Source organism: Prionailurus viverrinus, chromosome A3 (assembly GCF_022837055.1).
Source record: "Prionailurus viverrinus isolate Anna chromosome A3, UM_Priviv_1.0, whole genome shotgun sequence".
Lineage (NCBI taxonomy): Eukaryota > Metazoa > Chordata > Mammalia > Carnivora > Felidae > Prionailurus > Prionailurus viverrinus.
This window is the reverse complement of record NC_062563.1, coordinates 34,012,532-34,029,721: the sequence shown is the minus strand read 5'-3', so window position 1 is coordinate 34,029,721 and position 17,190 is coordinate 34,012,532. Positions and strand designations below refer to the sequence as shown.

Here is a 17,190-nt window from a genome sequence, read left to right as displayed (position 1 = left end):
GGCTCCAGGCTTCAAGCTGACAGCACAGAGCCTGACATGGGGCTCGATGTCACAAACTGAGATCATGACCTGAGCCAAAGTTGGATGCTTAACCAACTGAGCCACCCAGGCACCCCATTTAAGCAGATTTTTAAAATATGCCTAGTTGGTGGCATCCCAAAATATTCAGTGTCCAGTGATTTTTTGGGGGGCATTGTGTCCTATTTTGTGAGCATTGATTAATTTTATTTACTGCTTTTTCCATCTGGGTATTATTCAGCAAAACAAAATATCTCTCCATTTGTACTAATGTATTTTTGTGACATTATTCTGTAAATATTTTTCTTTTACTTGTGTCCTATGTTAGTACTTTAAAATGGATTTCCAGCACATGTTACTGTTTGTTAACAATAGTTTATAATAAGCATAGCTCGACCAACTCTTAAAATCTTCATAAGGCATATTTGATCTCAATCTCTTCTTATTTCAAATTTTATCTTCCTTTCTGTATTAGTTTCCTTGGACAACTGTAAATTACTACAAACTTAGTGGCTTAAAACAATGGAAATTTACTCTCTCACAATTCTGGAGACCCAAATTCCAAAATCAAAATGTTGGCAAGGTGGCTTCCTCTGGAGGCGCTGTGAGACTGTCTGTTCCATGCCTCTCCTAGCTTCTTGTGGCCAGCGTGGCTTCCCTTGGCCTGTAGCTGCATAACACCCATCTCTGACTATGTTTTCACATGGCCTTCCTTCTTCTCTGTGTCACACTTCCTTCTTCTTTCTCTTGTGAGAACCTATCCTAAATCCAGGATAATCACACCCCAAGATCCTTAATTTAATTATATGTATAATGACCCTTATTCCAAATAAGATCATATGCATAGGTATGGGGGCTTAGAAGTTGGATGTATCTTTTTAGGAGACACTGTTCAATCCACTATATTTCTAAACAGGAACCTTTTCTGGATTCCTATTTTAACATCTGCATATAAAATCTTGGCTGTGTTAGAGCTTTATGACCTATTTATGATGTTTTCTAGGATCATAGGAACAAAGCGAGGCCCTTAACATATTGCCAGGATAACAGCCTAACCTTCCAGTTTGTTTCCTTCCATCTTATCCTTCCCTGATCCATTATCCAAAGAACTGCCAGGTGACTTTTCCAAAAATGTAAATCTGATTATGATTCTCACTTTTTTAGAGTACAGGTAATGGAGCTTTGAATAAAGTCCTAACTCCTCATACAACATTTTTAAAGGCTGTGAATGATGCCTTCATCCTGTCCTGTCAGTACTCTGATCCTTCACACTTAACTGTTCTCTCTGCTTAGATTAGAACATTCCCTGAGCCCTCTCTGGGCGTTACTCTTACTTTAGATCTTAGCATGGATGCTCCTTTCTCTGTGGGCCCTCTGAGATCACCCAGCTCCTGAGTGTCCCATAGCATCCATTTCTGAGTCATGGCATTTGCCACTTGGAATGTCATTACCCCTATGTTTACCTCTTTTCATCTGTGGGTGATGCAGTCCACAAGGACGAAGGAGGTACCACGTTTGTCTTGTTCACAGTTGTGGCCTCAGTTTCTAGAATGGTGCTTAGATCATGTTTGTTGAATGAAAAAAATAATGTAAAAAAACAGAGTTCTGGTTGAAGTCCCAAGTGTTTATTTCTAATTCCTCTTCTATTTAAGAAAGTGTCATTTAGCCAGCTTAGCCTATAGCTTCTACTTTCTGAGAATGCTTCAGACTGCCACATATCTTTGGAAATGATTTGCATTTGGGGGCACCCACTGGCAATACATCTTCTGTCCATCAGATCTCACATTGATGGGTCTGCAACTGGTTTGCCTAGTTTAAAGAGGCCCTTGTGAAAATTGTCTGCCATTAGTGGGGCACTCAAAATAGTTTGACCCTGAAAAATCATAAGCTATCTGCAAAGTAGTATAATTTGGGTTCGTTGTAAGAATAACTTTGAAATAAAATATCTTATGTATTATAGTAATTTGTGAAAATATTCTTAAACTTTGGCTAAGTTTTTCCTGGGGAACTGATATTCATACATTAGATTCTAGCAGGGAAATATGCTTCTGTTTATCTATATCAAGTGTCTTTGGAAAAGCTTGCTCTTGTGCTTCCCTTTAGTTAAAAACTTATTTCTCTATTTTGTTTTACAGATTTTTTTCATATGTTGATGATATTGATTAGCTATTCTTCTTTTATAGTTATGCCCCTTGGTGTCCGTCCTGCCAGCAGACTGACTCAGAATGGGAGACATTTGCAAGGAACGGTGAAACACTTCAAATCAGTGTGGGCAAAGTGGACGTCATTCAAGAGCCAGGTGCTGTACATGTTGGACATGAAATGCAAAAGCTTATTACTTTTAATTTTGAATTTTTTATTTAAATGTATTTATTTATTTTAAAATGTATTTTTGAGAGAGAGAGAGACAGAGAGACAGAACATGAGCAGGGGAAGGGCAGAGAGAGAGGGAGACACAGAATCCGAAGCAGACTCTGGGCTTGGAGCTGTCAGCACAGAGCCCGACGCAGGGCTCAAACTCAGGAGCCACAAGATCATGACCTGAGCTGAAGTCGGACGCTTAACCAACTGAGCCACCAAGGTGCCGCCCCTTTATTTTGAATTTTTTCAAACATTTAGAAAAGATGAAAGGCTAGGATATTGAGTACCCATGAACTGACCATCTAGAATCAACAGATAACATGTTAACATATCTGGGTCTGTCTATGTATGCTGGTGTTGACATATATATATTTTATATTGTTATTAATTTGCTGAGTCATTTGAAAATCAGTTGTAGACATCATGATACTTTACCCTTCAGTACTTAAGTATATTAAAATCTTTTTCATTGTTTCCCATTTTGAACCAGGGTATAATCAAGGTTCACCAATTGAGTTTGGTAGCTATACTTTTTAGTCTCCCTCATTCTAGAAAATAGTCCCCCATTTTTTTTCATGACATTGATACTCTGAAGAGAACAGGCTGGGGATTTGCCTAGGTGTTTCTCTGTAGGAACATTTAATTTATTCTTATATTTTCTGTAACTTGAATTTTGGTCTAGAGACATGATTCAGGTTAGACATTTATGGCCAAGAGTACTTCATAGGTGATCCTGTGACTTAAATTGTATTCTACCAAAAGACAAATATTATCACACATATTAAGACACGTTAGTGATGTTGAGTTTGAGCACTTGTTTAAGGTGATGACATTAAACATCTCCATTGTAAAGAAAAGACCCCATTTTGTGATTAGCATATAATCTATGGGGTGATACATGGTGTTGACGATCTTACCTGAATCAAATGATGATCTTACCCGAACCAAATATTTCACAGTGTGTTCCAGGATGGTGAATTTCTAATTCTGTTGTTTCATCTACATTTATTAGCTGTTAATGATATAATTTTTCAAAAGAGAGAAATAGAGGAAACTTTTAAATTCTGAAAAGATACACACAAGTAGTATTTGTAGTTTAAAAATAACTGTGTAAGGGTTTCCTGAGTGGCTCAGTCGGTTGAGCTGCCGATTCTTGATTTTGTCTCAGGTCATCATTCCAGGGTCGTGAGATCGAGCCCCACGTCGGACTCTGCACTGTGAACAGAGCCTGCTTGAGATTCTCTCTCTCTGTCTCTGCCCCTCCCCCAATGCTTGTGCATACTCTCTCTCTTCCCTTTACAAGGGAAAAAAGAAGGTAGGCATGGAGGTGTAGCAATTACTTTTCTGAAACAACCGTGAGTGCAAAAACACAAAGTAATGAATTACCAATTACTTGGACAGGAAAACTGATGGTGTCTGTTAAGATGAATGTGTTGACAAACCCCTGGAGAGAGATTTCTGTTAAAGTCATTACTTCTCAAGCCTCCACCTTTTTAATCATTTGAATTAAATCCATTTCTGCCCATTTGCTATTTCGAGCTGGACAATTACACTTACTAGTTCATGGTTTGGGCTATTAGAATGAGTTATTCCATTTGGAAGTCATGTCATTGCAATTACATTTTTGCTGTAAACTTGTTTTTGTCTTTTAGTAGTTTGAGTCCAGTGAAATCAGGTGTAAGCCTTGCTAATTAGTGGGCAGGAGATACATTTGATGATGTGTTTCTTGGAAATGCAGCTGGCCTATTCACATTTCAGTCGTTTGGTGTACCTGCCGTGAATTCACAGCATGATTTGAGTTAAAAGAATTAAACAATTAACTTTGTGATGGATTCACAAATCTAAAGGTTAACTGAATATAGTCTTTCCATCTAAAATGTAGGTTTACAGCTACTATTTCCAGTGTGAATGGATTGAGTGCTTTTTTGATAAGGTAGAGAGAAATCTATTATAATGAAATATTTTAAAAACAAATTTATCATTGACTCATACTATTTATGTAAATGTAAATTATATATATTTGAAATATTTATCAAAGAAGAAGGAAAAAAGTCTTTGGTCCAGTATTCTTTAGGAATAGCGAAGAAACAAAGTCCAAAAAAAGGAAAAAATGATTGTTTTATGTATTAAAACAAGTTTTAAAGTATAAGTTCTAGAATTATTTTAAATAGTAAAAATTTAAAAACTGTAACTCATAAATAAAAATTATGAGACAAAATTCCACACACATGATTGAGTGGCCTAAAGAATATTTCACTTCAGATTATACTATTTTATTTTATACTTTATTAAATCTAATGCTGTTAGGGCCCCTGGGTGGCTCAGTTGGTTGAGTGTCCAACTCTTGATTTCGGCTCAGGTCATGACCCCAGCGTCATGGAATTGAGCCTTGCTTCAGGCTCTGCAATGAGCATGGAGCCTGCTTAAGATTCTCTCTCTTTCTTTCCCTCTCTCCCTCTCTCTGTCCCTCCACCCCTCTCCCCTGCTTGTGTGCACACTGTCTCTAAAATTTTTTTTAATCTAATGCTACCAATCTTTTAAAAGGGTTTCAGAATAATGTACTTATTCAAGAAATATTTGAGTTTCTACCATGTACCAGGTCTTGTTCTAGATGGCAGTGATACAGGGGCGCCTAGATGGCTCAGTCAGTTAAGCATCTGACTTTGGTCATGATCTCACGGTTCATGAGTTTGAGCCCCATATCGGGCTCTGTGCTGACAGCTCAGAGCTCTTCACATTCTGTGTCTCCTTCTTTCTCCCTGCCCTTCCACCACTTGTGTGCTCACTCTCTTTCTCTCTCAACAATAAATAAACATTATAAAAATTAGATGACAGTGATATAGATAAATGATACAAGTAAATAAGGAATGTAAAGACCTGGCTGCCCATTGAATTTACATTTTAGTGAAGGAGATAAATAGTAATGAGAGTAAAATGGAAAATAATGTCTGGTGGCAGTAAGGACTTGAAGAAAAAGAAAGCAGGATAAAAATGTAAAAAATTGTGAGAGCCACTCTTTTATATAGGATGTGCAGGGAAGGACTGTTTGACTAGATGTCTTGACAAATTGAGAAAGTGAATTTCAACAAGCCATAGAGAAGGAGCATTCCAGGCAGAGCAAATGGCATATGCAGGCAGGGGTGTATTTGGCTTATTTGAGGAACCATATGATAGCCAGTGAGATACTCAAGATAAACAGAACTGGAGGGGTAGCTAGGGACCAGACCATGCAGGGTGTTCTTGGCCATGACAAGGAATTTAGATATTAGTATGATAGGAAGGAAGCTACTGGAAGGTTTTGTGTAGAGGAGTGACATGATATGGTTTATGTTTTGAAAGAATTGCTTTGGCTGCTACATGAAAACTTGTCTGTAGGAAGTCAGAAGTGGAAACAAGAAGTTAAGAGGTTAATGTAGTAGTCCCAAGTGGAGATGATGGTGGCTCGGACAAGCAGCAGCAGTGATGAGTGATTGGAGTTGAGATACTACATTTGGCTGGAATATCCAAAAGGATTTCTTTATAGATTGGCTGTAGCATTTGATGGAAAGAAAGAAGATGGAGAAGACCAAAGGCTTGAAGTTTAAGATGTTCAATAGAAAACCAAATAGAGCTGAGCTAGAGATATACATTTGAGGATCATCACTGTATATGGTATTTAAAAGAAGGGGAAGGAAGAATTGAGATCGCCTAGGGAAAGTGTGCCAGAGAAGCGTTTTGGGGATTGGGAACCAGGGAAGTCTAACATGTAGAAGGAAAGAGCTAGTTCCAACAGAGGAAAAAGAGAAGCAGGTGAGGTAGGAAGGAGCTGGAGGAGTAGGGGGTCCTGGAAGCCAAATGAAGAGAGACGTGTCTTAGGTTGTACTGACTCATTGGCGACCTCCAGGGCAGCTTGACCCTATTCTTCAAAGTTCTTTGGGTATTTACTTCGTTTTTACAAAGTCTAACATCCTGAATACTACATTTCCCCAATTTGAACATTTTACTAGATTTCTTTTTTTCCAGAGACAGAGAGGGCACAAGTGAGCCAGGGGCAGAACGAGAGAAGGAGAGAGAGAGAGAATCCCATGAGAAGGAGAATCCCATGAGAGAGAGAAAAGTGGGGCTCAGGCTCACCCGATGTGGGGCTTGAACTCACCAACTGTGAGATCATGACTTGAACTGAAGTCAGATGCTTAACTGGCTGAGCCACCCAGGCACCTCTGGATATTTCCGTATACAGATTGGTGTTTGGTCACAGATCTCCATTGGTATATACTTTCATCAGGGCTGCCTTGCCAACACTGCTAGTAAGGCATAATTTCATTTCTTTTCTTTGCAAATAAAATTTAAAAAGAAGTGAAAGCAAGAATTTCTGAAGTGTTTATGCGTGCGTTTAGTCATGCCTGTAACTCTTCCAGGGGTATATCTCACAAGAGATTTTTTTTGTAGGTATTTTGAACAGAAAATAAGATTTCAAAATTATCAAGATTGGGGATTATAAACACATTGCATTTTACAGCTGAGATGTAGAAGTCAAGGAAAGGAAAGGCCTTAGATTAGATCAGATTACATTGTCTGTGTAATACTACATAGGGCAGGCAATAGATATTTCAGTTGCATGCTCTTTGGGAAAGTCAGTGTAATGAGTATGTACTTGAAACTTCTGTTCCAGGCAGATGAGCTTAGTTGTCAAGGACAGGAAAACAGTAGCTGCTCATAGAGCACCCATGGGTGATGGTTTTTCACTAGACTAGAGGTAAACCAGACTCCCACCACGGTCAAGAATAAGCATTATGTTTAAGTCACTAACAGCAAAAGCTGTTAGTTAACTGTGTTTCAGTTAATGTTCATATTTTAATTTGATAATTATAAAAATTAGTCTTTTGTATTCTATTATATTGACAACTTTATTTCCGTCTCAAAGGTAAGGCTAGTTCTTTTTTTTTTATTATTATTATTGCTTTCCTTTTGCTACTCTTTTGGTGATAATAACTAACATTTAGTTAAGCATTTACTTCAACCTATAATTGTTAGACACTTATATACATTTTAGTTTCATAACAACTCTAGAGAGAACTATTTATCTCTATATTACTAAGAAACCTGAGGCTCAGAGAGGTTAAATAACATGCCCAAAGTAGCACAGCTAATAACGGTAGAACGAAAGCTGGTAGCTATCTCCATTTTTTAAATATTTAACTTAAATAATTTCTATTGTGTTTCTGCATATCAAAATATAGTTCCCTGATGTAGTTTTTCTTTCTATAATCTTTTAATTTTTTTTATCTTTAAGATAAGCTTTCATGTTTAAGATAAGCTTGCTAATAAGAAATTAAAATTTTTCCTGAATTTTGGATTAATGCCTCTTTTATGTTGCAATAAATCTTCATTTAAAGGGGAAGTTTCCCTTAAAGTAAAAAAGACATGCAGAAATGTTGGCAGACCTTGTGACCAACCTTTATCTCCTTTAGTTAAAGGTTTAGAGTACACTTGTTTCTTTTACACTTTCTGAAGTTTGTTGTAGTGAATCATTATGCAGACTTTGAAATGAGCTGCTGATCTGTTGTTGTAATCCTTTGTTAAGATCCACACTTTACTTGTTGTTAAAGCTTGAAGTTCACAACCTCAGATGGTACTTCTCCGTTCCAGGGTGGTCATGTTTTAACTTTTCAGGTAATGAAAGGTTCCCTTGATACTTGATGGTATCAATACTAAAGGTTAGAAGACATTTTTGGAGCACTGACCTGAAACCCAAAGCTTTCTGACATTGTTAACCTCTCAGAAATGTCATTTATTTGAAGTGATTATCCTATGGTGTCAGATCTTCAAGGAGTTAGTGATGTGTCATAATCTCAGGGCTACATTAATTGTTCTTGATTTTGTTGTTGATTGTCCTGAATACAGCCTCAGTGACGGTATATTATCCCAGACAGCAAACTGAACTCATATCTCAGTTAGGAGCTATGATTTTATTATTAGTATCCTGCATGGGTTTTCATTTAAAGGAATACTGACAGAGAAACATAAATGAAAGTTTTGAGGTGTGACAATTTATTAATAATGATCTTTATTTTAATTTTTTAAGTGTTTATTTAATTTTGAGAGGAAGAGAGGGAGAGACAGAGAGAGCACGCACATGCACGTAGGGGGAAGGGCAGAGAGAGAGGGAGACCCAGAATTGGAAGCAGGCTTCAAGCTCTGAGATATCAGCATAGAGCCTGACACAGGGCTCAAAGCCCATGAGATCATGACCTGATCATGACCTGAGCTGCAGTCTGATGCTCAACCAACCAAGCCACCCAGGCGTCCCAAAAAGGATCTTTATTTTAAATAAGCCTTAACTGATGGTCTTATAAATTGGTACAGTAGTTCTGGAAAACAGCACAGCAATTCATATCAAGAGCCATAAAGTTCTTATACCCTTTATTCTAGGAATTTTGGGGATGAGCATCCTTCTAGCCTGAACCAGAAAAATGCAGAAAATTCTCAGAGACTATCTGTCATTATTTTCTCTATTGTGTTTTTTCATGGGCACATTTATTTGTAAAGACACGTTAGCCAAAATAGTGTCTGATTTCCAAAGCACTTAACACTAAGTTAGTTTATTACATCCTATTTTATCCTAGCTTTTAATCAGAGATTTAAATATACAGCATATTAGTTCGGATGTATTTAGTACTTATTCTATGTCAAACACTGCATTCTGTTTGCTTTATAAATAAGAAATCATTTAATACTAAAAAATACTGAGATAGAAATAATGATATCCATTTTTGTGAAAACTGATGGTTTAAATTTACTGCCCCAGATTAAAACTAATAAGAACCAGAAGTGGGATTTGACTTCAGGCAAGCTGGCCTGTGAATCTGGAAATACTGTTTATAAATACTGTGTAAGTTAATGTGTTTTATGAAATATTTCTTATATTTGTTTACTTTTAATTTATTGCCATGGCCAATGATGACCAAGAACGTATGAAGGGTTTTAAAGAACAAGTAAAAAATATTGCCTTCAGTGATGCCTGACATTTGTTAGAAATCCTATCTATTTCTTCTGATAAAAAAAAAAAAAAAAAACCCTAAATAGAAACTTGAAGTAGTGATGGGATACTAATTTGTTTATGCATTCCATTTTAAAGGCCATGTAAATAAAGCATAATTCCCTAACACTGTAACTCCGCTTGTACAAAGTTTGGAGCAGTCAAAACAATCTGTAGCTAGGGAAGAATTGAAATATGAAACTTTGTAATAAGCAAAACATATAATAATCTTCAGGTCTTTAGGATTACCAGTACTTTTTCCTTGGCAATTTAGATTTGGAACTCTACTAAAAAAAGCCTTTTTTCCTTGATAGAGGGAGTTCTAAGCTTGTTACAGGTGAGAATGCCCTGTTGACACAGACGCTTGTTAGAGTTCTGTTACTGCCAGTACAACCTTTAAAAAAAAAGGTACAGGGATAAATGTATGAAGTTTATGTTTCTTTTTGTAACATTGACTTTTACTGCCTTCAGAGTACTGTGTTTGCTTTTGAGTGCCATAGGGAATGCTTTAGAATTGCTTGGCTTGGTATGAGAAAAAACAGAGAACCCTTCTTTGGGAAGACTCATCATTAATGAATAAATTATTTTGCTGAGTATAGATTTAGTTTATAAAGTAGATATCGACAAATATCCCTTGTTGTTAAAAATAAACCTTCTGTGTTTCAAACTGCAAGTTATCCCAGAGATGTAACATTTGAGCCACATTATTTAAATAGGCATTTGATTTTGTCCAGACTGTCCTTCAGTGGGAAAGGCAGAAGTGGTGAGAAATGAGGAAATGCTGTCTCTGCCAGCTTACCATGCTGGCCAGCGCGGTCCTTTAGCTTTCTCTTTGCCAGAACTGGGCTTACTCTCTTGTGCCCACATCAACATTATTTATTGGTGAACATTTAAAGGGCAGGGATCTGTTCTTTACTCCTAGTCTCATGCAAGTTTTTGTTGTATGCCCCTTTCCTTCATATCATGCATCTCTGTTTCTGGTCGTGATTACCTGATTAAATTCTATCCCTCTGCCACTAGACTGTGGCAGAACAGTCTATGTCAAACTCTGTTCTTCCTTATCTATGTGTCTTGAGCCATTATTACAGTCCCTGAAACAAAGAAGATGCCTAGTAAATATTGGATCAGTGACGAAGGATTTTATTTATCTTTATTTTCACATGTACCTAGGAAAGCATTTGATATGTGGTTATCGTTTTGTAAGGGTTTGCTAAGACAAATTGAAACAATCCATTAAAGTACACAGAGTTCCTTGACAGAAATTACAAATTTTATAAATGTGCAAAAATTATAATGACCTTATAATTTCATATTCTTTGTTGTTTTTAAACCTATAATTTGATACCTATATTTATATTTAATATATACTATTTTTAATTATGTGCTATTCTATTTAATATGTACTAAGCATTTAATATACTTACCTTAACTTCAGAACAATTCAGTCAGGCTTTCATATACCCATTTCACAGAAAGGTTAAGTAATTTATCTAAGGTCACAAAGCTAGTAACTGGAGAATTTAGTATTTAACCCAGATTGCATGACTCTAAAATCTATCCTTTCAGCCACCATACAGTTCCAAGCAATGCACAAGCCAGAAAACTTTAGTGTAACACATCAAAGATAAGCACATTGTCTGTCAGTCATCAGAAAGTGGTAGGTAAATAAAAATGGATAAAAATAAGATATCTTAAAGTAAGAAAAAAACCCAAAAAACAAAAAACAAACAAAAACAAAAAAACTAGTAAATGTGATTAAATAACTGGAATAATTTTAATTACATGGCTATGAAAACAAGCTCAAGGCTGCTTATTCTTACAATGTAAGTTAGGTGCTTGGGGTAGTCTGAGTTTGACTTGTAACTTTTTTTGTTTGTGCCCCTTGTAGGTTTAAGTGGCCGCTTCTTTGTCACTACTCTCCCAGCATTTTTTCAGTAAGTTTAAATAATTTTCTGGTTAGACACTAGAAACTTTAGAAAAGATTCGAGAGCAGTAGACGTGTATCGAGAATTCTAAGTTGCCTTCCATAACCATTGCTCATTCAACTTAAAATTTGAAGAGAGAAATACTGGTGTGTGTATTTAATGATAGCTGGAAGGAGAGAGGGATGCCCAGAGTACAGCAGGGGAAAGGCACCTAGTGTCAGGCAGGGAGTAGGACAGGGGTGGTCAAAGATGATTTCTCTGATGATATATAAGTTAGGAATTGGGCTAAGCAGACAGAGTGGAGAAAACCTTTCCAGGTACAGGAGATATGGAAAAGCCTGGAAGAAAATGAGATACCTTCTGAGGGCTGTAATTGGTTCTGGCCTATGGAGTGCATTTGGATCATCCTGGGTGATGAGGTTAGAGAGGCTTAGGTAGAGTTACAGGGAAGGGAAAGGAAGGGGGATAGATCCTGGAAATACATAGGATGTGAGATCATTGGGACATGGTGACTAATTAGCTATAACAAAGGAAGAGCCTGTAATGGGTACCAATAAGCCATGTAGAATTTGTAAAAGCTATTGAGGAGCCATTAGAATAAGATGAAGTTTGGAAGATAGAGGCCAGAATGGAGAAGATAGTGTGAAGTGCCTCTGTTAATTCCAAATGGAGAAGTTTAGGTGCTGGTTTGATTTCCATATCTAAAGCTCAGAAGAAGGATCTAGACTGAAGACATGTATTTGGGATTCCTCAACATTGAGGTACATAAAAATGCAATGTATCTAGAGAGAACGTATACTGTGGAAGGAGAAATAAGTTAAGGATAGAACCTGGTGTTGACCAATATTAGAACATCTGCAAAGGAAGACAGGGAGTGAGGAACTGAACAGGGGTGGTCAGAGTAATAGGAAGAAGCCAAGAGAGCTCATGTCATAAAAGCCAACAGGAAGGAAGGGATTTTCACAAGTGGGCAGTGCCAATGAGCATAAGAGCAGTTTCTCTGGAGTCATGGAAGCAGAACCACCAATCGCATGAGTAGTGAATAAGCAATACAGGAGGAGCAAATGGCAAGTGTAGACTCTTCCCTTACGGAAGCTGGACTATGGCGAGAAAATGAGAGGAAGGCCGAGGGGCCTGGAGAATACAAGGTGTTTTGTTAATTTTGACAGGAGGGATTTGAATGACATAAATTTGTAAGTGTGGATGCAGTTTTTTAAAGCTTGATAACAATTAATGTTTTGCTGTTGTAAGAGAAAAATTGAAATCATTGGTAGCAAAAATAATAAGAAACTTGGTAGATTAGACACTGCCAAGAACTTTGCTTGTGGTCCCAAATTGTGCAGTGATAAAATTACACATAGAATATATTGTGCTTGCTGTTTTGGAATTTCTCAGCTGTAACAGATTAATATAATGCACACCTTCTGATTTATGCTTACCTATAATTGTTTTCTTTATTTGAGCCAAGTTAAAATTCAAAGTAGAGTTCACATGTAAAATTAGTTGTTGTTTTGGTTTTTATTACGTATAACACTTATCACTTTAATAGATTTATTTTCTATTTGTTTTTATAATTTATAGTGCAAAGGATGGAATATTCCGCCGTTACCGTGGCCCAGGAATCTATGAAGACCTGCAGAATTATATCTTAGAGAAGAAATGGCAATCAGTTGAGCCTCTGACTGGCTGGAAATCCCCGGCTTCTCTGACGTAACTTGTTATTATTATTTTTTTTTATGACAGGGTGTTTTTATAAAACAGAGGTATCAAGTTAACAGTCCATAGGCATTCAAGGTCTGAATTTTTCTTCATATTCACTTCTGATTACCCAGACTACATACTGATCATGCTTGGCCTGTGTTGTGTTTCTGGTTTTATGACCCACATATGTTTCAGCCAGTTGTTAGTATACTAGGAATTAAGTATTCAGATTCAGGTGGATTACAAAAGCCTTTCCTCTAGCTTTTGCACTAAGCCATATCAACTGTTTTGTCTTTACAAAATATGATATTGAATACCATTTACCATTCTTTCTTCTGAAGCTATCATATCTATGTGGAAATAAAACCTATGGTGTCTTTGGCTGCCTAGCGTAACACTGCTGGGGGTAACTTTTGTTCATGATGGCAAACTGTATAATTCTTGGTGAAGTACATAATGCCAGACCATACTAACTTTTTTCCACAGTTGGTTTTAAATTTGAATGAATTGTGATAATTGCAGTTAATATTATGTTAGTTTACACAAGTATAGGGAATATTCCTGGTGAAATAGAATCAAATCATGCAATATTTCAGGAATAAATCATGAAATAGTATTTTATAAAATACCCAAGAAATACATAGCTTACTGTAAAAGCAGTTCATCTTTGGCATTTCATTCTACAAATATTTGAGTACTGATTTTATGCCAGATGCTATTCTAGGTGCTAGATATTTAACAGGGAGCAAGACAGAGTTGGTCCCTCTGCTCTCCTTATGAAACTTAAAGTAAGACATATTAAGAAAAACAACTAGGGATATAAAGAATCTTAGTCTGGATAAGGGCTATTAAAAACAAACCCTTACTAAGACAGGGATGAACTATGGGGACATGGGCGTCCATTGGATGAAAGGCAGAGTAGCAGGCAGATCTGAAGGATAGAATGACCTAGCTGGGTAAAGAGCAGGGGTAGGAATATTCTCAACAATGGGTATAGCATGGCCAAAGGCCCCAATTTGGAAAGAGCTCATCGTGCTGAGGAGCAGAAACAAGGTTGAGTACAGGGAAAAGGATTAGGAGTGGTATACACCGAGAAAGAGAGGCAGGAGCCAGATCATATGGGTCTGGGTCTCATTTTGGACCTTGGATGTTATCAGTGCATACAATTAGAAGATGGCTCTTAGGAGGAGAGGTTGGAAAGGGCACAAATGGATGAGGGGAGACAGTTAAAGGCTGTTGCAGTGTCCAGCCAAGGGATGGTTGTAGCGCCTATCAGCGTGTCAGCAGTGGGAATTGAGAGAATGGATGGATTTAAAATAAGTTTGAGATGCAGACTTCCTTCTAGAGCTCTCAGGTTGAATGTGTAGAGATGGGTCTCCATAGAGAATTGAGGAACAAAGTGTGTGGGTGGTATTTAAACCTTAGAAGGGAGGGGATCACCTAGAGAGAGGTAAAAAGAAAAGTGCTTGGGACTGAGCCAGGAGACACCCCAAAATTAAGATGAGTAGAGAAGAAGTCAGCAAAAGGAAAGTGAAAATGAGTACCAATGAGGCCGGCAGACAGTTAAGGGTGTACGATTTCCTAGAAGCTAAGCAAAGAGTGCTCAAGAAAGAGGGACTAGTCACTTGTGTCCTGTGTTACCAAGGGTAAAAGATAGAGTCCGAGACATGGATGTTTGGTAAAGCAGTGCAAAGTCATCATGGTCTTGACAAGTAGTGATAATGTAGTAGTGAGGATGGAAGCCAGATGTGATGGTTAAAGGTATGGTGAGGAGAAGAAACAGTAAGCATAGCTATTCTTTGGAGACGTTTGTGAAGTCTAAGAATGTGCTTTTTAAAAGAAAAGAGGGGATAGAACATGTTTTCATGCAGAAGAAAATGATCCAGCAGAAAGGGAGAAATTACTAATGTAGGAAAAGGAGTGGCAGAAAGAACCAAGTCATTAACAAGACTAAAGTGTCCAAGACTAAAGATCCAAGACGCAAATCGAGGAATTAGACTATGGTAGGGCAGATCAACTTTCTCTGCTGTAACAGGAGGAGGTAGATCAGGTGTACACCAGGCTCAGATTTGATGGTGGGAAGATAAGAGAGGTCACACAATGGCTTCTGATTTCACAGGGACATACAAGGAGTATTTGTTAGCTAAGCATGCACGGAAAGGGGAGGGTGTGGAAGGTCTGAAGAGAGGGAAAAGACATGAGCTGTCATCTCAAGTGGAGCCTAAGACAATGCAGTATTGAGTGCTTCCTGAGGTTTGTGACTGGGAAGGGGGAGCAGTCAGTCAGTCATGTGGTTTTCTCCAGAGACATGCAGCTGCCCAGGGTTGGAGTTTTTGCCAGGTATGTATAATGGTGGGAGAAAGGGCCAGGGGGGTTGAATGTATTTATAGCAGAGGAATTGAAATGAAGGCTATGAAATCTAAGCTTTATGGGAATGGAAGTAAATCCAGGAGAGAGGACAACATATTGCAAAAAGTGGAGGGGCAGATCCTTATGACCTAAGCTTTGTTTTGGTTTGTTTCATCATAGTATATATCACCAGTGGTTCTCCTTCTCTTCATTTATTAATTTTTTTTTAGGATGTCTGGAATGGCTGGTCTATTTAGCATCTCTGGCAAGATATGGGTGAGTAATTAAATATACCTTTTGTGACTATCTTGGCAGAGAGGTTTTTAAGGAGTAAGAATGTAGCTTCTAAGCAATAGGAAAGTAAACACTTATAAGTACTTTTGTAGTTCACTTTTCTCCTTATGGCACACAATTGCTCTCATGTGGAGTCCCCAGTAGAAACGTGTCTCTGTGTAGAAGGGCATAAATTGAACACGGACCTGTAACTACTGTGTCAAAGTCCTATTCTGTGTGTCAGGGATCAGCAAACTATATCTTGGGGACTGGCCACCTGTTTTGGTAACTTTTATTAGAACACATTCGTTTTCATTCATTGCCTGTTGTCTAGAACTACTTTCATGCTATGGTGGTAGAGTTGAGTAGTTGTGACAGAGACCATGTGTCCCACAAGCCTAAGATATTTACTCTGTGACAATTTAGGAAGAACTTCGAGTGTCCCTCGTATATGTGATTTTATCATTTCCCTGAGTCATTTCAGTGAGTTAGAACTGCTATTTAGGTTAAAATTTGAACAATTATATAATCTTGAATGTGTTACATAATCTTTTACTTCCATTTATGTGTAGGATGGGCTAAATTTTGCCAAATTTAACAAACTTGCTGTGGAATTAAATATATATCCTTAAAGTATTTCAAAAAAAATCTTTAGAAGTGTGTACTTATATTTGTCTTTTCAAACTATGATTCTAAGTCATGATGTCATATTTGGAACTTAACACTCAAGAAGTTCATAAGACTCTTCTGTTTCTCATGCACATCAGTGTATGTTTAGGAAATTTAAGAACAACCTTTTGCATCCTAGTTTTTCAGTTATATTTTATTTTCTGCCTTGTGAGGTAGAATAGTAACTTCAGAATTTTTTAAAAACAGAAATTAAGTTTGTCACTTGGATTCAGTATTTCTTAGTTAATGTTTGTTAATTATTTTTTGGCATTTGTGTATGATATTAAATAATAACTTGGATTTTCCCTCTCACCAGATAGCATGAGTTTTATATGGTTTCCTTCTACTATTTTCTTAACACTGGTGAGAAGTTTATTCAGGATTTGAGAATTATGAGTTGCCAACTGGGAATTGAGAGTAAGGATTTTACCTTTTGCAGTATGTTGACACTGAAGGTTGTCAGAGTCATATATTCTGATAGCCATCTGAGAACGTTGTAGCCTTATAATGTCTAATTGAACAGGATACTCATAATAGATGGATTTCAGGAATCATGAGAGCAAGATCTTGGCATTGAACCTATAATAAGTGCAGGTCAAGAGATGAATTTGTTTAGTTGTTTAAGAAGAGCTTGGATGGAAGTTGGTCATCAATTTCACACATTGTAAAAGAGATGTATTTTCAAATACAGTATCTGGGAAGAAAAACAATTACTTTGACCTCATATAACTTGGCATTTGTGCTTTGATAAGCAAGAGTTTAGGTAAGGAGTTACAGTTTTTCATTTTATCATGCAAATAATTACAATATGTGGCATTGTTGTGTCAAGGCCAGGAGTGGGTATTTTATCTTCATACACACAGTGCTCCAGCCATG

The 17,190-nt window shown here is 37.2% G+C and overlaps 1 protein-coding gene across 1 annotated transcript in view; it reads left to right on the top strand.

The window, feature by feature from the left end:
- The window catches only part of TMX4 (thioredoxin related transmembrane protein 4), a 45,378-nt gene that overhangs the window by 10,127 nt on the left and 18,061 nt on the right, over positions 1 to 17,190 (top strand). The window contains exons 2-5 of the mRNA XM_047853417.1: positions 2,202 to 2,317; positions 11,286 to 11,331; positions 12,904 to 13,032; positions 15,603 to 15,648. Coding sequence (XP_047709373.1) covers positions 2,202 to 2,317; positions 11,286 to 11,331; positions 12,904 to 13,032; positions 15,603 to 15,648 — 337 coding nt within the window. The remainder of the gene's footprint in view (positions 1 to 2,201; positions 2,318 to 11,285; positions 11,332 to 12,903; positions 13,033 to 15,602; positions 15,649 to 17,190) is intronic.